Raw genomic sequence first — 24954 nt, forward strand, 5'->3', positions numbered from 1 at the left:
TTTTCCACAAGATGCAGACTGACATGCTGAGTATTTCCAGCATTTTTGTCTTATGCCTATAAGTATTTTGTTTTTAACCTATATATTTTTAAAATGTTTATTTAAAAAAAATCCTGTTGTTTAGTTATGTCACGTCTGCACCATTCACTCTCATGACTTGGACCAGTGCAGCTACACTCATTCGCGCTGGTTGTAGGTGGAGCGGCCGCTGCCTCTCCCATGTGACCATTTACGGCGCGGAAGGGCTTGCGGCAGCGCGGAAACCCTGGTCGCGGCGACTCTCCGGAGAAAGTTCCTTCAGTCGGGTTCCCCGCGGGTAAGCACGGCGAGTCAGCCAATCCCGGGACGACCTTGGCAACGGGCTGCGCCGAAGCAGCGGCGGTTTTGTTGCCTGGCGCGGCGGGACGTTGCTTCGCGGTGAGGGCGGCCCGCCGGTTACCGCGGGCAGTGCCGGCGAGCGGCGGGGCTTCGCCTCCGCTCTTGTTGACTTCAGAGGCCATTCGGCTCCTCCGCAGGTTTGGGCGGAGAGCGCGTTTCCCGCGGGACTTGCTGCTCTGCAGCCAGTTGCGCGCAAAGGCTGAGCACTGCAGCCCGTCCCGTCCCGTCCCTGCCGATGGAGACCCACCGCCGCACCGTCCCCTCCCCCGGTCAGTGGCGCCCAGAAGCCAGCGGTGCCCTACCGCCGTTCCTTAGCCGGTGCGCCCCCCCCCTCAGCCAATGCGCCCCCCCCAGCTCCTTAGCCGGTCTCCCCTCCGCCTCTCCCCCCCCTCTCCCCTCCCCCCCCTCCCCCTCCCTCCCCCCCCTCCCCCCCCCTCCCCCTCCCCCCCCCTCCCCCCCCCTCCCCCTCCTCCCCCTCCCCCCCCCTCCCCCTCCCCCCCTCCCCCTCCCCCCCCACTCCCCCCCCTCCCCCCCCCTCCCCCCCCCACCCCCTCCCCCCCCACCCCCTCCCCCCCTCCCCCCACCCCCCTCCCCCCCCCCCTCCCTCCACCCCCCTCCCCCCCCCCTCCCTCCACCCCCCCCCCCCCCCCCCCCTCCCTCCACCCCCCCCCCCCCCCCCCCCTCCCTCCACCCCCCTCCCCCCCCCTCCCTCCACCCCCCTCACCCCCCCCACCCCCCTCCCCCCCACCCCCCCACCCCCCTCACCCCCCCACCCCCCCCCCACCCCCCTCCCCCCCCTCTCCCCCCCACCCCCCTCCCCCTCCCCACCCCCCTCCCCCTCCCCACCCCCCTCCCCCCCCTCCCCACCCCCCTCCCCCCCCTCCCCACCCCCCCACCCCCCCCCCCCCTCCCTCCCCCCCCCACCCCCTCCCCCCCTCCCCCCCCCTCCCCCCCCTCCCCCCCCTCCTCCTCCCCCCCCCCTCCTCCCCCCCCCTCCTCTCCCCCTCCTCATCCCCCCTCCTCATCCCCCCTCCTCATCTCCCTCCGCATCCCCCTTCCTCATCCCCCCTCCTCCTCCCCCCTCCTCATCCCCCCTCCTCCCCCCTCAGCCGGTTAGCCCTCCTCTCCCCCCCACCCGCTCAGCCCTCCTCTCCCCCCCACCCGCTCCTTAACTGTTACCCCGAGACTGGGGCAGTCTGACCAATGACTGGAGGGATGGGGTGGAGTGGGGGGATGTTTGACCAGTCACTTTTTGAGCAGGGCCACCTCAGCAGTCTGTCATATTTTTTGGTGGTGGGGGCACTTGCGCAATGATTTTTATGGGGGGGGCACAACTGGGCAGTGATTTTTTTTGGGTGGGGGGCAACTTGACAGTGAATTATTCTTGGGCGGGGGTGGGGGGGACACCCGAGCATTGCTTTTGTTGGGTGGGGTGTAATTAAGCAATGGATTTTTGTGGGAGGACAACTGAGCAATGGGTTTTTTTTGGGTGGGGGGACCAACTGAGCAATATTTTTTTTGGTGGGGGGACCAACTGAGCAATGGGTGTTTTTTTTTGGTGGGGGGACCAACTGAGCAATGGGTGTTTTTTTTTTGGTGGGGGGGAGACCAACTGAGCAATGGGTGTTTTTTTTTGGTGGGGGGGAGACCAACTGAGCAATGGGTGTTTTTTTTTTGGTGGGGGGGAGACCAACTGAGCAATGGGTGTTTTTTTTTTGGTGGGGGGGAGACCAACTGAGCAATGGGTGTTTTTTTTGGTGGGGGGGAGACCAACTGAGCAATGGGTGTTTTTTTTGGTGGGGGGACCAACTGAGCAATGGGTGTTTTTTTTTTGGTGGGGGGACCAACTGAGCAATGGGTGTTTTTTTTTTGGTGGGGGGACCAACTGAGCAATGGGTGTTTTTTTTTGGTGGGGGGACCAACTGAGCAATGGGTGTTTTTTTTGGTGGGGGGACCAACTGAGTAATGGGTGTTTTTTTTGGTGGGGGGACCAACTGAGCAATGGGTTTTATTTTGGGTAGGGGGCCTGGATTTTTTTTGGGTGAGGAGGGTCAACTGAGCAATGAATTTTTTGTGGTGAGGGTCACCTGGATAGTGAATTGTTTTGGGTGGGGGCCACCTAGGCAGATTTTTTTTTGGGTGGGGCCACCAGAATTGTGATTTTTTTTAGTTGGGTGATGGGTTATCTGGCCAACAATTTGTTTTAGGTGGGGTCTGTCTGGAAGTAATTTGTTTTGGGTGGAGATAGTTGGCTCGTGAACTTTTTTGACGGGGGTCATCTGGATATTGTTTTTTTTTGATGTGGTCTGTCTGAGCAGGATTTCTTTTTAATTCTTTGGGTGGGGGATAGTCTAGCCAGTGATATTCTTTTGAATGGGCAATGTTGGAGGCAGGTTGGCTAGTGATTGGGCATGGCCTAGGGTGGGCTTGGCAGTGTCTTAAGGGCAGGGGTTCAATCCAAATTGTAATTGTGGGTGTGTGGTCTGGCAGTCTTAGTGTTTTGTGTGGAAGGGAGGGTATCAGTGTGGCAACGATTTTTTTTGGGAGGGAGACAAGTTGGGGAAAGTCTACACAGTGATTTTGGTGGTGTAATAGAGGCAAATGATTTAAGGTGGGTATATGACTGAGAGCAGTTTGAGGGAATAAAGCAAATGATTGGAGAGTGCAGTGTGTTTTGGAAGATCATTGGGTATGGGGTGAGGCTTTTTATGGATTAGTTGCAATGGAGACACATTCTTGGAGGGTTTTGTACTCTCTGGCAGCAGTGCTTTAGGGTCCTACCTTTTGACTGATGCTGAAGCAATTCTAAACTTAGTTAAGACTTATTTTGGTGATCTTGTGGACATTGTATACACAATACAAATTTGCACAATTAACATCAAGTGAGTGGTGGTGTCAGTTTCCTTTATGATGTCCAGCGACTTACCTGGACTTGTGCATCACTTGCAAATTTTAGCCCACAATCAATTTTTCGAATTTGAAAATGTGGCTCTGACCCCAAGAGTTTGGGTTTCCTTACTCTAATGCCTAATGTTCCTGTTTCCTTTAGGAACTAATGTTCCTCTACTTCCTGTATATCAGAAGGAAAACATTACAACACATTACAAGACGTGCAGTAAGGCAGTATTTCCGAAAATATATAGCCAACCAGTTACATCATAGCTTCAGAACCAGAACAAAGTTAGGTTCATTTTTAATACTGAAAAATATTTAAGATGAATACTTAAACACTGAATTTTAAGCCACACCTCATTGATCTACTATTTGAATCCAGGTGACTATTAAGAGTAACTCGAAGGTAAAGTACATCATTGCACAACAGGGCTGTATTGTTAGGAGATTCCTGACGGAAGTTTCTGCTACCTTGATTGGCCTGTTCAGTAGGTGTGCTGCGTGGAATGAGATACTTTCCTGAGGGATGGAATGGAGTTTAAGAGTCAGCTGGCACTTCCCAATGTTCTACTTCACATTCACAGACTTCTGGGTAAACATTTCTTATTCAGTGAATAATAATGAGAGAGCATAGTTAGTTGTATGTGTAATATATATTTTCTGAAAAGGAGATGATAATTTATAATACTTAAAAAAAATTTGTTGTGACAAGATCATAGTATGAATCCATTTCAATCAAACTTAATGTAGTAGATAGATATCCTGACAATGTTCTGCTGAAACACTTTTGGCGATGGAAATAAACAGCATGTCTATGAGCTTCTTAAAGAGCAAAGATTGATTGAAAATTTAAAAATAACTGCAGATGCTGGAAACCCGAAATAAAAACACAAAATGATGGGGGTTTGTAAGACAAGCTTTTTACTGTACCGAGGTACAAGTGACAATAATAAACCAATACCAATACTTACCGGTCTGGCAGCAACAGTGGAAAGGGAAACCAAGTTGATACTTCATGTTTCATCAGTTGATCTTTCATCAGAACATACAATGACATTTTAAGTAGTGATCATTTGTCAGAATTGAAACAGGAAAGCAACTTATCCTATGCAGGACTGAGCAACCTGGCATTCTCCCTAGTCCTTGTTTTGGTCCTGCAAAGGGGCTTGTCTACCTTATTCCAGTTTTGATGAAAGGTTGTTCTGCAAAATGTCTTTTGTTTTTCTCACTGTGCTGAAGAGCCTTCTGTATACTTTTACTTGCTTTCTTATTTCATATTTGAATATCTGCAGTACATTGAGCTTTCATAGAGATGGTTCCTGAATGAGAGATTAAAAGGTTCTACTTTCTACTTGCAAAATGGAGTTATTGCCGTCAGAAATATATACTCCCAAGAGGAAACATCAATTACATCTGATCTGCCAGCAGTGTACAAAGATACGGGTCACAGGCACCCCATTTCAGCAACAGGTTCATAGTGCTTTATGCCATGCAAAGTAATGGTTGAGATATAGCTAAGGTGCATTTAACAATGAAAAGCATCACAGTAGAAAATTGGTGTGTATATCATTGCCAGGGAACGAATACACTAAAGTCCCAATTGAAAACTGGAAACTTGCTAATGTTCATGATAACTTATATAATCCAAAGAATGACTTTGTATAGGAGCACACTACTCTTTCTCCAAAATGCAAGCATACTGTTACTTATTTTGGAAATTAATGTAAAAAAATTTAGTTATTTGAAAATTTACACTTAGGGTTACAAAGGAAAATTAATGATGTCATGCTGCCAAAGAGGGGGAAAAGTAGTTTAATATTTGTCACAATGCTGATAATTCTTTGCAGAAATGCAGTGAAAGTAATGGCATTATGTATTCTAAAGTTTGATGCTTTCACACACAGTACAATGAGGCATAGTGTTTTGATGACATTTAACACCCCCCACCACCCCCCAAAAAAAAAGTAGGCAAAATTTAGAATGCACACACAAAATACTATGGATGCTGGAAATCAGAATTAAAAGCAAAAGCTTTGGAAATACTCAGATTGGGATACATCTGTGAGGAGGGAATTGGCAATACAATTTAAAAATTATGACCTTTTAAAGTGATCATCAGCTGGCCACAGGGTCATAGTGTCATTTCTGTGTGGCAATACCAAACTTGCTGGTACTTGTGAAGAAAAATGCCAGCGGTGCCATGTGGCTTTGCCATTACATCCCATCAAAATCCAGTACAAAGCAACTGCCATTGGCCATAATTTGCAATATTGGACACCGTGATTTTTTTTCTCCCAATTAGCCTATCTGCTAATTTGATGCTGCAAACATAATTAAATCTATAATGGATCAAAGTAATGATTTTTAAATTACTGCTAAGCCTGTTTTTTTTCTAGTTTACAGCACAGGAGAAAGATATTGAGGATGAGCTTTCAGCATGTCCACAGAACAACATAAAATATGTTACAGTTCCTTGAATATTTGTTTCTAAACATATTAATTTTGAATGAGAATCCTTTCTATTTAAGCAAAAGGAAAATAGAAATTAATTCAAGAAGTTTAAAACAAAATTTCCATCAAGCTGGTATAACTGCAAGAACTTGTCTGATTGATCCATGTAACCCGATCAAGAAAGTTGACAATCAGTCCAGAGTGCTGTGAAGGAAGTTGTTACAGGTTAATTTTTATTTGCGTTGCGAACAATGATATGGTTTAATATAGTAACTAATTTGTGTCATGCATGTCCTGGGAGTGTATGCCACTGTGACCACTTTCAAGGTTATTTGGCACTATTATTCTGAACAATAACTAAATCAATAAGGAGTTAATGTCATTGGAACTCACTTTTGTAATCCGCAGCACATTTCAAGGTTATTAGACAATTTGTGTGGCTTATGGAAATTTACCATAACGTGCACCTCTTTGCAGCAGATAAAATCTTTGGATCCTGATCCTGTCAAGAATTCAAACAAAGTGGGGAAAAATAATCCCAAAGAAAATGCATAACCATTTTGAGAATGGAACAAGATTTTCTGCTCTACAGTGAGACTGATGAATCCCTTAGAGAGTTAAGCAGCCTGTAAGCAATTCCAATGTAATTGTTAAGGTGATAACAAGTTCTCAGTGGATTTAATGTAAATTTCTGATATCTTGTTCAGGGTATTTTTTAAAGATAATGTCGTATTCTCTTTTTGTTTTCTGAATTTTACTTTTTTATTTTTCTGCTGTTGGTGATTTTTGTACTCCTTTACCCTCATTCACTTCCACATCCAGTTTTGAGTGGTTTGTATAGCTGTTTATTATTATTATCAAAGGAGAAAGATGAGCCATAATTATTTTTTACCAAGTACATAAAGTGAATATAGTGTATTGTTTATTTATGAACAAATAGTCTTAAAATAGCAAAGAAATTATAAAATTTTACATGGGACAGTCAGTATTTGTCCATGTGCGTGAATGTGCAAATCCTGAATCTTCTGTTAGCCGTCGACCTGTGTTTTGCCGAGGGCCTCGTTGAATTCATTGGTGAGAGGTACAGTTGTATCAATCCTGACCACTCGTGATGGAGAATCCTTTCAAATAATCTAGGAACAATAGCCCCATTCTTTCTAAAGCAGTTGTTTAGATGAAAGGTAAGTTATATTCACATTTTTAATTGCTTTGCCGTCTTCAAACATTTTTAATCATATTTGTTTTGGTGTATACTTAGGCTCCATAATTTAAAAAAAATAAAGATTTTTAACTGATTATTTTCAGATGTTACTGATTGTTGAAACATTCAGTATTTTGATAATTAAGCTGGTGCGTTAGATTAGGTGGCAATTATTTTGGCCTAGAAATTGATGTACATCCTAACTTGCACAATAAAGTCATGCAGTGTGTGCAAATAATGGATTGGGGCCTTAGTTGGAAGGGTGGGTGGGCAGGTGGTTGATATTGTGGTGACTGTCTTGAAAATGGCGCCTTGTTACAAAGGGTAGGTGTTGCAGGTAAAGAAGTGATCTTCATTTAGGAGTCAAAGAACAGTAAGGGCTTGAGTGATTGGGGTGGTAAGATCCACAGTGAGATGAGCAGGAGCAATGTAGAAGTGGTAAGTAACTGGACTTGGACTTCTAGCCTGGTCTACCCTAAGGTTTCTGTGTCTAACAAGTAGTGTTCCTTAGAACAAGTTGTGCTAATTTCCCCAGTAATAGGGCAAAGGGCAAGAGTTGCATGATGGATTGCCGACATAGAACAGCACAGTACAGTGTGGGCCCTTCGGCCCACAATGTTGCGCCGACCCGTATAATCCTATTCCACAATCAATCTAACCATTCCCTCCTACATGACTTGTAACCATCCATTTTTCTTACATCCATGTGCCTATGGAAGAGTCTCTTAAATGTCTCTATTGTATCAGCCTCTACCATCACTGGAAAGCAGTGTGTTCCAGGCACCCACCACTCTGTTTTTAAAAAAACACTACTTGTGACGTCTCTAAATTTTCCTCCACTCATCTCAAACGGATGTCCTCTGGTATTGGCCATTGCCGCCCTAGAAAAAAGATGCTGGCTGTCCTCTTTATCTATGCCTCTCATAATCTTGTGCACCTCTATCAAGTCGCCTCTCATCCTGCTCCGCTCCAAGGGCATTTCATGTACTTCTGACATAGAAGTTGTCAGGTGTACAAGGGTTAAGTGCAGCTAGCCATGGGCAGTCAAAATTCCAGTGTGGCACAATTGGAGTGGAAATCATCAATATCAATTTCTACCCTTTTTAAAACAAAAGAACCAATTTTCTAATGCATAGCATATAAACAAGAAAAAAAGTTTTGTATGTCTAATTTCTGTCAACTTTAAGAAGGTGTAGAGTGTCTTTTAATTCTGCCAGTTTCTGTGCAAATGAAACACAAAAATCAATTTAATTGGAAAGATAATAAAGTTTTGAAAATATATTAGCTTGAATGTGCTGGAAGAAAAAATGGAAAAAGAATCATGGCAATCATGATTTTTGCAAGAAAAAGCCCACAACTTGTAATGAAGAAATGAAACAACAAGGTAAGAATCACCATAAATTTTTGGTTTATAATGGAGCCCATTATAAAATTAAATTCAAGGATTAAGAAACTGCTCCATTTACACTGAAAACAAACCCACTTCTGAAATTTTAGTGTCTATCAGCAATTTATTTCCTAAGGCTTTCCACTTTGAAACCATTTGTAATAAATTATACATAAACAGAGAAATGCTCAACAGGCCAGGCAACACCTCTGGTAAGAGAAACTATGTTAATGTTTCTTTTGTAAGAACTGAAGAAATGTTAGGAATTTAACTGGTTTAAATGCACAGAAATAGAGGAATTAAAGAAAAAGCAAAATGGAATGGAGAGCAAGAGTGAATAAAAACAATGGTCAAATTTATTTTTGTTTCAATCATTGGAGTAGAAATGATTTCACTGTTGCCATTTGCAACTATTTGACCATTTTTTTTTGTTTGTGTTTTGCTTCATTGCTCACCCATTTTTGACTTGTGTTATCATTCACCTTGTCACAGATTGTTCTTTTTATTATTTTCTCCCCATCTCCCCTTCTCTGTTTCATTTACTAGTTCTGGCAAAAGGTTATGAATCTGAAATCTTTAACTCCATTTCCTTTTCTGCAGATGCTTCCTGCCTTGCTGGGTTACTGTAGTTTATGTTGTTTTAAATCTCCAGCATCTGCAGTGTTTCAGTTATTAACTCTAATGTATAGATACCTGTGCTGCAAAAACCACAGTATCCAGAATCTGCATTAAACAGGTTTAATCCTAAAGGCAAGCAAATGCTTCACAATGGTAAAAAGATGCATGAAAGAATGAAACCGAAAGGAAGCAAAGAAATCACAGATTGGCAAAGTATTTTGATCGTTATGAATGTAGCTGTGAATTCGTAGGTTAGTGTCTGGCTGGCAAACAGAAATACATTTACACCAATAGAGGTGAAGATCATCACATTTGGTTTCTTGTGACTTGCTGTAAAATAAATAGCTTTTGAGTGTGCAGCAACAATTTCATGAATTAAAAAATCAATATGGAGTAGGAGGTTATTTTATGCAGTATTGCATTTGTAAAAGAAAAACACACATGGAACTACACAATTCCTGCTAGTAATTAGGGAATATTTTGATTCACTTGTTTCATATAAACTGATGTTAAAGTTACTGCTTCATTTCTGTTCATACAGTTAATACAGTTCCTGTATTCACCAAGACTTCAAATGCCCAGGTGTTGTTGCTGTGTTGTTATTAATTTGTGTCACAGATTTAATTGGAACTGAATGGTAATTTAGAAAAAAAACAATGTAATTCTTGGTGCAGGATGTCCCAACACCCACCCACCCATTGGCAAACTTTGGGTTTCTGTTGTTGATTTTGAGAAACCTGTGACAAGGAACCAAATTTTAATTGGCCTGTTAACATACATTCTTCAATGTATTAAACAACATTATTTTCACTTGCTGTACAGGTTCTAGTTTTTATTTAATGCATATGCAATTATATTCAATCCTTCAGTGATTGATTGAATTTCATATGGGCCATGGAATAAGTAAAATCTTTTAATAGAAGCCTATAAAAGACTAAGATTCAAAAATAGCATTAAAGATGTTTAAATATAAAATTCGATATCACAAAGAATGAAAAGTAGGAGACAGTTGTCTCCAGGGGGTTTCATCCATTGTCAATCCAGAATCACTTTGGACTCTGATTGTAGATTTACAGAAATGAAAATTGCTTTGTACCATTACCAGAATGGCAGTGTATTTACATCCTAGGAATTTTCTGAAGGGAAGAATTTCAACTTTAATAAAGAGGTATAAGATGAAACTCCTGAACAAGAATGTAAAGATGTAATTTGATTTAACTTGAGGTTACCTTCTGATCAGGGATCAGTATTTCATAATGCTTGTTTCTTAGTCCCTATAGAGGCATTGATGTGTCAGAAGATGAGGACATGTCAGATCACATCCACTTCCTCTTATGATCTGGTAGCTATCTTGTCACCATAACTGGTCCACTTAAGCTTCTGGTCAGCATTGACCCCAAGGTACTGATTGTGGGAGAATTGGTATCATTTGAAAGCCGGGAGAATTAGTATCATTTAAAAGCCAGGAGATGGTTTCTGGGCCTTTTGGTGATGTTTGTATGACACACATACTGTCTGCCATAAGAACAGGAACAGGCCATTAACCTTTTCACATCTGAGCCATTTACTGTGACCATGGCTGATCTGTGATCACGTTAAACCACCTTCATAAGTCCGAAAGCTGCTGTAAGTTAAGAGTGGCTTCATTTATCAGAGTAATGTGATTGGAGCTGAATATTATGACACTATAAACCCTAACGTATGAAAATCATTGTGTGGCTGAAAATCAAAAATTCTAATCTGTGGAATTTGTTTGGTCTCAAGCAACCAATATCATTTTTGTAGCATGTTTGTCTCCAACTGTTGGTATTTTTTGTAGTGATATTGCCATGCTTGATTGAATAATAACAATATTTGGAAATGTTCATGCACACCTCCCCTTCTGAAATTCATCTTGTAATAAGCCTAGATTAGACTGATGAGGCCAGAAGCCAAGTAACTGAGCATTGGCAAACAGATAAATGGCGAGCAGCTGATCTCTTGATGATATTCATTACTACTTTGCTAATCCTTGGGACTCTCAATTGGCCAGTTTAGATTTGTCATTATTTTTGTCAAGTATATACAAGGCCAGTTTTATAGAAACATAGAAAAACTACAGCACAATTCAGGCCCTTCAGCCCACAAAGCTGTGCCAAACGTGTCCCTACCCTAGAAATTACTAGGCTTACCCATAGCCCTCTATTCAGCTCCATGTATCTATCTAACAATCTCTTGAAAGACCCTATCGTATCTGCCTCCACCACCGTTTCCGGCAGCCCATTCCACACACTCACCAATCTCTGAGTAAAAAACTTACCCCTGACATCTCTATATCTACTCCCCAGCACCTTAAACCTATGTCCTCTTGTGGCCACCATTTCAGCCCTGTGGAAAAGCCTCTGAATATACCCGATCAATACCTCTCATACACCTCTATCAGGTAAGTTTTGTAGATCCACAATGTTCTATCGTTGAAGTAGTTTTCATGGATTTTGTTGTGTCTACTGTAATCAAGTGATTTGTATCAGGTTCACAGACAGGAAAGGGCCAAATGCAGGCAAGTGCAGATCAGGAAGGCATGGATGACTTGGGCCAAAGGGCCTGTTTCCATGCTGTATAACTTCAACTCTATAGAACAGTATCGATGAATAAATAGGCTGGAAGTATGCATCAATGATATCGAAGCCTACTGTGTTTAGCTAAACTTATACATAATACAATTTTTCCTGTCTAGCATCCCCCTCTGCATAACTAATACATTATAAGCTCTATTATTGGGGATTTTACAGAAGGTTAGTGAAGCTGCAGTTGAAGTATAGTGTGCAGCTCTGGTTACCACACTGCAGGAAAATGTGATTAAACTGGAGAGGTTACCTGGATTGGAGGGTTTGGACTGTCAGGAGGGATAGGATAGGCTGCTGCTGATTTCCCTGGAACAATGGAGCCTGAGAAGTGACAAAATAAAATTACGAGAGGCATAGATAGGGTAGATAGCCAGAGTCTGTTTCCCATGGTAGGGATGTTTAAAGCTAGAGGGCATAGGTTCAGGGTGAAAGGGATGAGGTTTGAAGGGTACCTGAGGAGTAAATTTTTCACAAAAATGGTAGTTGGTATCTGGAATGAGTTGCCAGAGGAAGTGTGAAGGCTGGAACAGTAACAACATATAAGTATTTGAATGAGTCAGGTACAGAGAGATGTGGAATTGATGCCAGCGAGTGGAATTAGTATGGATAGCATGATGGTTGGCGGAGGTGCATTGGGCCAAAGAGCCTGTTTCGATGCTGTACAACTGACTCTTTGAGCACAGTTTAGTAGCAAATGTTTCAGAAGGAGCAGCCGGACCAGTGGTAGGGCAGTACTGAAGGAGCAGCAAAGGAGCATCACCAATGGAGCATGTCAGGTGGTGAGGGACTGACACCCAAGAGACCAGCCAGGCTGGCAAAGGTGCAGCATCAGGAAAACGGTGGGGCCAGGAGAGGAACAGCACCTGGGAAGCACCTGAGCCAAACCAGGAGCAATACTGAAGGAGTGGCCTGCTCAACTCTTGATTAACTGCTGTATTTGATTAATTGGCACCTTTCAGTTTTGGCACGTGCCAAGTAAATACTTTTGTACCAGAAATATAGTGTTATTCTTGATGGTGAATGCTGCATTCATGGGGCTATCTGCTGAAACTGAGAGCTTGTATTACTTTCTATGCATGTTGCTTCTGGCTTTTTGATATTTTGGAGGTTGTGACAAAAGTTTCATTGCTCTTTTGAATTAACACTAGAGGACATTTGGATTTCTGCAAAAGATCTTGATTCTCCTACATTCTGACAGAAAGGAGGATCTAGAAACTGAAAAGGCTGGTCCGTGAAAGCTTGGATTGCAGCATCACAGTAGATGCTTGTCCTTATGTATGCATTTCCATTCATCAGAATTTAGAACAAAAGATCTTACTCAGTTTACTGTGACTTTAAGCTCATAAGAAGACTGCTTGGAAAGAGACACTGGATGTTTCTGAAGACACTGCACACTTCTATCAGGGGAGCAACACTGTCTTGCAGGTAACATCACGTTGATCAGGCCGTGTATGGAAGATGACTGAAGCTCTCCTAGCTAGTGGCTGAAGTGTTGGATGCGTCCTTCATTATTTCCCAAAGGAAACTGGTAAAGAGAACACGACCAATCTTAAGTATTGCTTAGATTCACACTAGGTAAAATTGTTCTAGGGTCGCATGGCTTCTGTTCCCTGTATGGAAATCATCTTAATTTTAAGAGCAAGAAAGGCTGTTATTCAGTTATTTCTAGAAATAATGTGTGTGCTATTAGTAACCTTGTGATGCAGGAGAATTCAATGTACCATCAAAACTGTAAGGAAGCTTTCTCAAAGTGCTGGACTGCCAAAGCAGCCATGGTCATTCAAAAGCTATGTATCAGGATGGTTGATTAGAGTCACAGCTGATAACTTAATATTCCACATGTAGGGGGGGACAACAGGTATAATAGGATTCTGTGGCAAAATCTGAAATTGCAACCAACTTTGGGATTTTTGCTTTTGGAAGTATGGAAATCCTAAATCTGCTAAGAGCTTTTGTGGCTATTTTGCTGTCTAAGCTTTGAATGGAGTTCAGCAAGGGAGTGGGAAGTTGTGCAGGTCTGGCAACACTTAATTTTAGATTTAGATATCTTTATTAGTCACGTACATTGAAAAGATCATCAACCTGAAATGTTAACTCTGTTTCGTTCTCTACTGATGCTTCCTGACCTACTGAGTATTTTGAGCATTATTTGTTATTATTTCTGGTTTCCAACATCTGCAGTTTTTGCACTATAGCACATTGGCAGTGTTATGCAATAGGTCCCACTCCCCAGTTGCTCCTTCTAACACTACATATTTTTCATCTTCGAGTTTTCAATTCTTATTTGAGAGTTTTTATTGAACCCGCTGCCACCACCCTTTAAGGCAGTCCATTCCAAAATATAATTTATTGCATGAGAGCTGTCAATCAACATTGGCGAATGCATATTGCTCAGTAGGAATAGATGTATTGACTTGGTGGGCCAAATTTTGTGTCTGTTGACAGGCATTGGGGAATCCCATCTCCAATTCTGTATCGTGTCTAAGAGCAGAGGCCTGATTCACTTGAATGGGGATTCTAAACCTGGAGGAGAGAGAAGCAATTCTAACAAATATATTTTTATTGATTTTTGTAAGTGCTTTCTGGTTTTCAATTATATTAATCTTATTTTGCATCTCCTGTAATAGTTCTTAAATGGATTTGAATATCTGAGGTACTTAACAACTGTTTTAAAAGTGAAGCCACTCAAGCTTTGAAAGATGTAAACCCCCTCCAACTATTCCTGTCAATGCTGTTAGTGTTCTCAGCCCCTTCCCCAGATCTTATGCCACCTGAAGCCCACTTGCCATCTGAAGCATTGCAGTATCTTGCTGTCTGACTTCTGGGTGTAAAGGGTCATGGAGGTTAACCCTCGTCTGACCTAGGTGAGTATGGACAAGTGGCTTTTTGGGCAGTGAACCCCAACCAAGGAAGAATAACCCCTTGTTCTATCACATTGAGAGAGAATGATCTTGCTTTTATACAAGGATTAAATAAGAGAGAGGAGGAGGGTCACAGACAGAAATCCCGTGGGCACAAAAGAATGATGAGATTGGCAAATGAAGTGAACTTGTATTGAACTAATATAGATAAGTGATGCTTGTTTCTCTCAGTCCCTTTGCTGTATTCACTCTAGTTAGTTTATTGAGGAAAACAAAACTAGTTTTAAAACTGCATCAGGCCAACCAAGGCAACTTTATCTAATAAAAATCTGTCCTCGGGCTGGGTGCATTTTGCTGTAGCAGAAACATGGCCACTTCTTTCACAGACAGTGATTAATCTGCCTCTGTGTGTGCTCAAGCTGTCATTTATGCACAATGTAAAGTAATTTATATAAGCCAAAATAAATATAAAATCTCCTGCAAGTAAACTGCTTCAGGAAAATAACTTTTGAAAATAACACAAGTCTCAAATCTGCAGGGAAACTGGAAAAAATTGAGATTAAATGCAGTGTTGGAGGCACCAATGATTATACTAGAAAGTCTTTCAAAGCAATGTTTTGCAACAAAGCTACAAGTTCACTTATCTGGGAAGTGAAGACAGACTCGGATGAAGAAGAGGATGAGCAAAAAAAGTAAAAGCAATGCAAGAGGAGTGACACACTTCGCTGCCAAGGATTTTCCCAATAATGCAATTTTCATTCAACTCGAGCAATCCTCCTATATGATAAAGATGTCAAACGTTGTTTCTCTCTCCACCTTTCACTGAACATACCAGTCATGAAAACAGTCAAAGAATCAGAGACTCCAAGGGCATTTGCACGTTTGCTCCCCAAAACAATTATCCCCTACCCACCCCATTGCTCGGTGTCAACACGTCTCACTATGCCACAGGGATTACTTGGCCACAGACAAAATTGTGCAAGAGTTGAAAATAGTGTCTACAAGTAGTGTTTATACTAAGCTAAATTTTTACAATCATAACTTTGTGTAAAACATCCATTACATCTTTTGCAGAGCTACAAATCTTTACTCTTTCGCTTTCTAGCTCTTCCAAGTATTGTTACCTCTGTAGCTTCGGCAGGAGTTCAGCAACCTGCTATGACACCTGAAATGTTGGAAATGTGTTATTGGAGCCTACAAGGGGTTTGGTTATTCAGTATCCGATATCAGGATACATGAACAATGTGATCTATCACTTCTACTTTTCCCGCCATCATCCTTGCTACATTGAGCTGCTGAGCACATACCTGCAAATCACCTAGGCACTGAAAGGCCAAGGTTGGCTTACCATATATCCTGTTCAAAATGACATTCATCATGTGCATCCCTTGTTGAGACACGATATGGAATCATGTGAGTACCCCTTTTAATGTTTTGTGGATGAAGATATCCCAAAGGCCTGAAAAGTTACCACGCTCATGCTTGAAAGAAACCCTTTTGATCACCCCTTCAACATTAATGATGACATTCACTGAAGAGGAGACTTGATTGTTTAGCTGTCACCTGAGGGATAAGACAATATGGGAGATTAAAAATGTGACTATATATTCAAGATTTATTGTTTTTTCCCAAATTCATACTGAAGTGACATATTAAGAAGCTGGAATAATACAACACAATTTAGGTGAATACACTATGCTTATCTTTCTTGCTTTGAAGAGGTCATTAAGCTGCTTGTGGCACTGAATCCAGGAGTAAAATACCAATTCCTTGCTGCTTATTTCTGCCCTTGCGCACACCTTCCTTGCACTAGACAAAGGATATAATACTACCATAGAAGGGCTCCACTAGGATCTCCAGATGTGAGTTCCTGGGCAGCCTTTGCATACCTACAGCCTGTTTTCTTTCTTATTATTGATGCAAAGTAACTCCAGAATCCATCAGTCTTTTAAATTCTGAATCTGAAATGGAATCAGGTACATATTGTATGTAGCAGAATAAAGCAGTTTTCAACAAATTTGCTGCAGAAAGTTTTGGATCTGCTGTCTGCAGAGGATAGGTCTCTGCTCTTACCATATTGATAAATTAATATACAGATCAATAATAGTGTATTTTGGAAAAATATTTTCAGTTCTTGATCTTTGTATGGTAATATTGGCAGTTACTGCGCAGCAGTTACCCCACAAACTGAAAGCAACTTAGCATTTCCTTGCGGTCAGCAGGTGAAAGGTTTGTATTGCTGACAGCATCCAACACTGGATTCCATTGGGAGCGCAGGATGATAATGCAAAGTTGTGGTGACTTTATTGGGAAATTTAAGTATTAAGGGAGTTGGTATGGGGTGAGAGTGAGAAAATGGTGTTGAAGCCAAGATTGGATCAGTCTTCATGTTATTGAATAGTGGGGCAGGCATACAGGCAGATTATCTATTTCTGTTCCTGCTTCAGTATCATCAGAGAATGACAACACTGGCTAAGAATAAGCAGGAAAATGAATGCTGGAAGTTGTAAACAGCTTTTGTAGATTTCTTCATCTAGCTTTTCTGGGTCATTAACAACACATTTTGATGAGGGTATTATTTTTAAAGGTACTTCAGATAATTTGTCACAATTCCAATACTTATGCAGTGCTTGAGTATGCTTGAAACATTCAGGAATGCTTTAGTTTCAGTCAATTCTGACTAAGTTGGATAGCTTGGTTCACCTGGCTATAGAAGTTTTTCATTTTTATGGGTTATCTATTCCAAGTTATCCTCCTTTTGACTTGCAGGCCCCTTGATACACAGGGATTAGTCATGAGGTATTACACTGGCTTTCACTGGAAAAGTCGCATTGAGAGGGTCATGGGAGGCAAGCTGATGACAAGTTTTCCCCAAATATTGAACTAAAAAGCAGTTCATTTGTGAAAAAGATAGCTTAGTTCCATAGTTAAATAACATGAGATTCTCTCTCACTTGATATTATTGTCCTTTTTGAGTACAGTGAAGGCTGTTATGCACCTTTCTGCACCAAAAAAGTTCACATCCCATTGTGGCTATAGGTACAAAGGAAGGCCATAAAGTCTGTGATTCTCTTCTGTTACACCTTTCAACATTATGGCTGAGCTGTAACTTATTCTGTCTGCTTGCTTTATTATGCTTTCCTAATTAAAATCTATCTTGGCTTAGAAATTTTCACATAGCCTCAACAAACTGCTATGAAAATGTCCATATTTTTTGCTACCCTTTCTATGAAGAAGTTCTTCCTGAATATTCTTAAACAGCAAAAAAACTAATTTCAAAGTTGTGCCGGTTCATTCTATACCCTCCAACCAAAGGAAATACTTTCCTTTTCTTCTTTCCTCCATTCCTCTTAAATAACTTAGGTCATTGGTTAAATCTTTCATACTCAAGGAAACACAAATCTCCACACCTTGACCAAAATTTAACCCTTTCAATGCAAGGATTATTCTGGTAAATCTTTACTGCATGTTTCCCAAGGATAATGAGTCACATCTTCCTTCTATGGCCAGCAATTCCAATGTAAACAGGTTCTTGGTGTGCTGATTTGGGGTTAGGTCTAGGAATTGCTGATGATAGATGGTGCAATCTTTGTTACTGCATTCCATTGCTAAACTGCAAGTCCAGTGGCAGGTTGAGTCTTGCTGGGATTTGCCAGGATTATGCCCGGAAATCACCTCTAATCCTATGCCAGGTCAAACCTGTTTGATGTAGGATTGGAGAACCCACTCATTTCAGAGGGGAATCTTGGCCTGCGAGTTAGGAAACAAACTCTGATGAGAAGCAGCAAAAGAGGCCCTTTGGTCCACTGGGTCAATGTTGACCATCTAGCATTAATTTACTTTTATTCCACACTAATCCTATTTTCTCCACACAACCTTCCCTAGATTCCACCACTCACCGACACACAAGAGGCAATTTACAGTGTCCAATTAACTATACCAACCCACATATCTTTGGAACCTGAGACTAAGCTGGAACACCCAGAAGAGACTTGCGGTCCCGGGAAGAAAATGCAAACTCCACACAGATGGCACCCACCAGAGATCAGGATTGAATCCGAGTCACTGGAGCTGTGAGGCAGCAACTCTGCCAGCTGTGCCACTGTAAGAATTTTCTGTTAAATTGTCTTACTTTGAAGTCTTTAATAATTTCTCAGTATTTTAATATATTTCTAAATTAACTTTTAAAATGTTAAAATTTTAAAAGTTACCTGAATCAATTTTAATGTTTTTTTTAATTGACTGGGAATGTCAACTTAAAAATGATTCAAACCATTTGCAGGCTTTGATGATAGACAGAGTGTCCACCTCCACCCATAGCTTTTGTCAGAATCTATAGGGTTTTCCAGGAGTGGGTTTTGAGTTGTATACCACCTGAGAGTGAGTCAGTGCTGTGCCCTTGTTGCCCAACTCCAAGATGTGCAGGACCAATGGGATAGGCCACCCACATCTGGATCAGTTGAGGATGTGTGGGGTCTATAGAACAGTGACTCTGGATAGCAGGTCAGGTCCAGAACACTCCAGCCCAATGTATCCTTCCAGAGGTCTGGTGCCTAGAACTAAATGCTATTTTCTGGAGCATTTTCAGAATGCATTTTATTATTTGTAATGTATCATACATAACACAAATATAATATTTGTATTCCAGTTCCTTTGAGAGATGCAATTTTCTTTTTTGTTTATAGCTATTTACCAGATTGAGTGATTTTTGTTTTTACTTGGACTCCTGATAGTCTCAGCTGCTCCACAGTTCCTGTGGGAGTAGACATAAGAAAGGCTGATCGTCAGAGACCTTATGCAAACAGATTTTACAGAGGCCTACGGTGGACTTTTCTAAGAATTAATGTCTACACAGACAAGATTTCACTAAGGCTGTCTTCACTGAAATATGTAACTTCCTGCCGCTTACAGCCTCGTACACTTGCCTGGGCAGCTTTACCAGTAGAAATTCAAATCACAGTCTCTCTCAGCTTCTTTGCCTCGGGATCATTCCAACCTCCTGCAATTGATTTCTGTAAAATCTTGCAATTTGCTGCTGACTCCTGTATTAGGGAGGTCACCCAAGCTCTGAGCAAAATCTTTGTCCAGCTTTCCTTCAAACCATAGAACCAAGCAGAGCTGGCATGGAGGCTGCCCAAAGTACAGGCATTCATAGACTTCACACATGTAGCATGACTCTCTACCTGGAAACCACCTACCAGAATGGTCTAGGTGTTGCCGGGGTGGGTCTCTGTGTATAAAGAAAACATTGCCTCTGTTCTCCACTAGCCTATCCAAGTCTCTCTGACCCCCTGAAGGCACTCTCCCTTCATTGCAGCATCCACTCTTTAAGCAACATTGCTGTCCTGTAACTGGAAGAGTAATGTATGTAATGCCTTTATGTCTGTATAAAAGTTGGCTCTTGAGGTTGCAGCTGTGTGGCTAACAGAAACACAATAGCACTTTTCCTGGTTTCTCATAACTAAAGATCACAATCTTTTTGGGACTTCAAAACAGTGTCAGGGCACATTACTATTTTTTTTAAATGGCTTTAAATTAAGGGAATTTTTGGCTACCATTTTCCATTGGTCCAACATGGGACACTTCACACTTTTTCCACATTGAACTATGTTTGAAACAGATTTGTTCACTCAAACTTATCAGTTATTTGCAACTTTTTGTTGCCGACTATACTGATTAATATGTCATCAGCAATTAACTTTGCATTAGTAAGCTTATTTATATGTTTAATTTGTATTTTTAGGTTATGCAGTCACACACACTAGCTGGAATATTTTTGTTAAGTTCCATGTAACAGCAAATGAAAATAATAATGGGATTTAATTCATAAATTGCAATTTTGTTCCTTCTAAAATTAAGTTAATCAAATGTTGAAAACCCTAGTTAAATTAAAAAGAAGAAAAAAGAAAAGATCTAAATTCAGTGTTCATGGGGAGCAAATTGTACCAAAAGGCATTACTGTTTTATTAACTCAGAGAATATGAGAATTCTATGGCATCTTATCTGCATACTCATCAACAAAGCTTTTTTTTTTGTAAAATCTTCTTTCTGACATATTTACTAGAAAATCCGAAACTAAGAAAAGAGCAGCATTTGTTCACAATTCATTTATTACTCTCCTTGGAATTTGTAAACTGAATTTGCATAATTGCAGTGAAAATTTAATACAGAAAAAAATACATCCTTATTTCCATTTGGCTTTATTGCCCTTGCTCAGAATTACCGCAAGACATTAATGGTGAAGTGGTTATATTTAGGCTTCAGTTGTTAGATCTAAGCTGGATACTCCACGAGGTGAGATCTTGGCAACATTCACTGTGGAATTATCCATGGTGTCACATTTCCGTTAGACTCTCATCTGCTTGGTCCACCGTCCAAAACTGATGAGGTTTGGAGCCCACAGGCAAAGTTGCACATTCACAGCAAGACCCCAAAATATTTTTTTCATGCTGAGCACCACAAAGTATCCCTTGATCTGACCAGGGAATGAAAGAATGAGTTAATTAAAACCTAGAAATAAAAGTAGGAGCAGGCCCTTTGTGCCTACTCTGCCATTCAACAAGATCACGGCTTCCCAGCTCCTCTAACGCAAAACTTTAGAAGCCAGTTATGAATCCAGTTACATCATAACATAAAGAATGACATTGAAACAATTCTGTATTATGTGCTGGGACAATACATAGCTCTGTTACATTTAGGCTGGAAAGTAAATTTCATATCTGTGTATTTGGATTTTGCAGGAAATATGCAGTGGTCTGAATTTTGCAATTAAAATATTGACAAGACTGTTGGATCATTGACTTTACCTCGCATAACTGCAACGTATTTGGATCAGCATATGACTCTGGAAGCTGCTATAAGCAGTTTGTCTCGGGAGCCATCTGTGCTCCAACAAAGGTTTATTGTGGGAATGGAAAATTGCAGAATTTCTAAGCTCCTGTGGTAGCTGATGCATTGAGTGCTACTCCATTCGTTTCATTTATGGGAATGGCTTTGTGGTAAGTATCTGTAAATTAAATTTTGGAATATTGTAATCAGTTTCACATTTGTGTTTTGAAGTATTTTAGAACTGTAATTGTTGAATGTTCTTGAAATTTTGAACAAGTCAGTCTTTAACCATTCTAGCTAAGTCATGAGGTGATTCCTGAGAGTAGCTGGCTCACTACCAATTTCAAATTCTGGCCTATTGGAAAAACTGTAATAGCCAACAATGACCTGGATCAATTTGGAATAACTTGTCAACTTCCATCTATGATTCAATATGTTTCAACAGTTCTTCACTTTGTACAAGTTAAAGCAATTTTAATCGTACATACTAGTATTTAAATTAATCAATGGGAAATTCAGGCATGAGATCATGATTTTCCTCATGGGAGTAACATTTAGAGTTGGTGTTGAGCAGCCAAAGCTTTCTGCTGCCCTCCAGAAAAAAATAAGAACCTTCCTGGAACAATCCATCCAAAAGAGCTTGTGTAGTAAATTCTACCTGATTCTTTATGAAGGCCCTGCATGTATAAGTGTCCAGCACAAGAAAGGAAGCATCACCTGGGGTGGACTAAACAAGCTCCAGCTACCCTCAACCCCATAACAAAAAATGATGAGAGACTTTTCTCCAAAGACTGCTAAAGCTTTCCAACAGTTGGTTAAAAAAAATGTAAGAATTCCAAATGCAATTAGAATATTTTAGCAACTATTAAGTTCCTGGAAGATTTTTAAAAATATTATAACCTCTTCTATACAATTTTTTAATATTTTACTAACATTGTGAAATAAAATGTAGAGGCTATAAAGGACTGAGCAAAAGAAAATCTCAAGCAATTAACTCCAGGTAACTATGGTAATGTGGGCCCAACACATTAATGCAATCATGAAGAAGGCACACCAGCGGTTCTACTTCGTTAGGAGTTTGAGAAGATTTGGTACGTCACCAAAGACTCGTGCAAATTTCTATAGATGTATGATGGAGAGCATTCTGACTAGTTGCATCACAGCCTGGTATGGAGGCTGCAATGCATTGGATCACAAGAGGCTGCAGAGGGTTGCAGACTCAGCCAGCTCCATCATGGACAATCCTCTTTACCATCGAGGACATCTTCAAGAGGCAGCCCCTCAAGAAGGTGGCATCCATCACTAAGGATCCATCACTAAGGACCCTCACCACCCGGGACATGCCCTCTTCTTGTTACTACCATTGGGGAGGAGGTACAGGAGCATGAAAACGCACACTTAGCGATTTTAGGAACAGGTTCTTCCCCTCTGCCATCAGATTTCTGAACGGTCCATGAACACTACCTCATTACTCCTTTTTGTTTTGCACTATTTATTTATTTTGTAATTTATGGTAACTACTGCTGCCGCAAAACAACAAATTTCACGACATACAAGTCAGTGATAATAAACCTGATTGTGATTCTACATGGCTTTTTAAAAACAGAAAAAAAGATGGAACAGTCGCAGATGGAAGATCTGAGAAGAAGCCATAACTTCAGTGATGAGGACCTGCATATACTTCTCAATGAAGTGGAGTTACGGCGTCATCGGCTTTTGGGGAATGGGAAGAGCAGGGCTCCCCGGAGAGTTAGCATGTTTGCATGGAAGGAGGTGGCAGAGGTTGTGAGCAGAAATTCCACTGTGCCTCGTAGTGCAGAGCAATGTCGCAAGAAACTGAACGACTTATCACGTGCTGCTCGGGTTTGTATTGTTATTTGACATTTTAAAGTTAACATTTCTTGAGGTGATACTGGTACAATAATTAGGAAAGAGGATCTTTGTACATGGTGCGGGTGATCATGCTTCAAAATAGTCAATTAAAAAAAAAATCATTTGCTGTAGGGTGCAGGCCTCTAAATGGTTGTAAAGATTTATGCTTCTAGTGCACAGACGTGGGATTATGAAATTCCACTTTGTGATTCTTTTCCTGTAACCAGACTATCCAAATAGGGTGTCCTTCCCAGACTCATTTTTATTTTCTGTTTAGAGTAAGCTGATCCACAATAAACGTTCAAAGAATGAAGGAACTATGGTCTGTCTAAAGAAGTTGACTGAGTATGAAGAAAGAGCCACTCAGTTGCTGTTAATCAATGTCAGTCCAGTGTCTGGTGCCCAGTCAAACATTGGGGATAAGGGAGGTGAGTGTCACACACAGCTTACTTGAAACATGCTTATTGGTTGTAATTTATGAAGAGAAGATTTAACAGTAATAGCATCTGAGCTTCTGTAATGTGACATTTGACGAAGCTTCACTAATGAACTTATTTTCATTCCCCTCTGAAAGATGAACCATTGGATCTGCAGAGTATAGACCTCGCTGCAGAAGCTGACGGGAGAGGCATGAATGTTACTATGGTGGAATGCGAGCCAGAGGAGAATGAATGTGACCAGCATTTGGAAGGAGAGGAGGAGGAGAATGGGCATACTGACTGTGAGGGCAGACAAAGTGGTGCTGCCACTCCTACACCTGTGCTGTGCCTGGAGGCCACCGATCTTAGGTCACTTGACCACAACGAGCCTCAACTGAATGTGTCTCCATCACCCAGCCAATCTAGCTCTGGCAGCCGCCATGCTGAGACTATGGGACCAGTAGGCCAAGATGTGTCAGGTGGGTCTGGCCAAAGGGGGAGGGGAGAACCTGCTATAATTGCAGTAGAAGCTCCCCAGCCACCAGTAAGACGAAGGAAACGTCATCGTCATGTGGATATTAACTTGGAGGATAATTTGCTTTCTGCAGATGTGAAGCAGTTAATCGTGGAGCAAAATAACAGGCACCTTGAATGCCTTTCTTCCATAAGACAAGAAATTAAGGACTCCTGCATAATGCTTTGTAATCAACTGGCCACCAATAATCAGGCTACTAACCATCATTTGGCCCTTATCAATGAGAGTATTTCTAAACTCACTGCCCTTGCTAAGCATGTATCTGCCAATACAAATCAGACCATTAGAGATAATGAAAGTAGTCTTAGGCATTCGCCTCCACCAGCTCTTATTGTTCATACAGTAGATCCAGCAGTAATGCAAGTAACCCCCCTAAAAACACACCCCTCCCCAACTCTTGCTTCCTCCAGTCTAGATAGACGGGAGCCAGCAGCTACACCTGTAAAACACACTTTTAAGCAGGAGCCTCAAAGCTCTGAGTTTCCTACTGATGTTCGCAGCAATCATGGCATTGTGATAAGTGAAGTCAAATCTCTCAGAAGTGGAAGGTCATGGGCCAGGAGACAGTAGGGTACCATCTGTAGATTGCACTTCTTGAGTCATATTTTGGACCACCCTTTGATGAAGGAAGGTTATTTTTTTTGGTCTATTTTTCAATTTCTGGTGTTGTGATCTGCCAGTTAGTATTTTTACTGGTTCTATTACTGCTATTCTTAGATTGCCAAGGCACTTTCACTGTTTACGTCATGAACATCATCGATTTTAACTGTTGCAAATGCATACAAATTAACAAGTAGCTAAGTATTTGTATTTTTAGGTTTATCGATTTAAAAAAAAATTATGCATGTAAAATTTTTCAATAACTTCCTCAAACATATTGTTATGAGTATGTTCTGTTTCAATAAA

At 41.2% G+C, this 24954-nt stretch overlaps 1 protein-coding gene across 3 annotated transcripts; it reads left to right on the forward strand.

The window, feature by feature from the left end:
• Nucleotides 1-245: 245 nt before the first annotated feature.
• LOC127586608 (uncharacterized) lies at nucleotides 246-24954 on the forward strand. 3 transcript variants are annotated; one of them, XM_052044716.1, is made up of 6 exons: nucleotides 246-316; nucleotides 18280-18498; nucleotides 21135-21392; nucleotides 22829-23085; nucleotides 23372-23522; nucleotides 23669-24954. In XM_052044716.1, exons 4-6 carry the CDS (start codon nucleotides 22837-22839, stop codon nucleotides 24616-24618), a joined length of 1350 nt encoding a protein of 449 aa, XP_051900676.1. In that variant the 5' UTR covers nucleotides 246-316; nucleotides 18280-18498; nucleotides 21135-21392; nucleotides 22829-22836; the 3' UTR covers nucleotides 24619-24954. The 3 variants fall into 3 exon arrangements, with proteins under 3 accessions (XP_051900676.1, XP_051900692.1, XP_051900684.1); XM_052044724.1 differs by lacking the exon at nucleotides 246-316 and adding an exon at nucleotides 330-515; XM_052044732.1 differs by lacking the exon at nucleotides 18280-18498 and having other exon boundaries at nucleotides 258-316.

The sequence above is a fragment of the Pristis pectinata genome, chromosome 2, assembly GCF_009764475.1.
Source record: "Pristis pectinata isolate sPriPec2 chromosome 2, sPriPec2.1.pri, whole genome shotgun sequence".
NCBI classification, from domain to species: domain Eukaryota; kingdom Metazoa; phylum Chordata; class Chondrichthyes; order Rhinopristiformes; family Pristidae; genus Pristis; species Pristis pectinata.

What these genes read in the sequence shown, in the direction of transcription:
- LOC127586608 (XM_052044716.1), top strand. Translation starts at nt 22,837, where the DNA reads ATGGAACAGTCGCAGATGGAAGATCTGAGAAGAAGCCATAACTTCAGT. An exon ending in ACTTATCACGTGCTGCTCGG is followed by an intron (nt 23,086 to 23,371) that starts GTTTGTATTGTT and finishes TTTTCTGTTTAG; the next exon opens with AGTAAGCTGATCCACAATAA. An exon ending in AAACATTGGGGATAAGGGAG is followed by an intron (nt 23,523 to 23,668) that starts GTGAGTGTCACA and finishes CCCCTCTGAAAG; the next exon opens with ATGAACCATTGGATCTGCAG.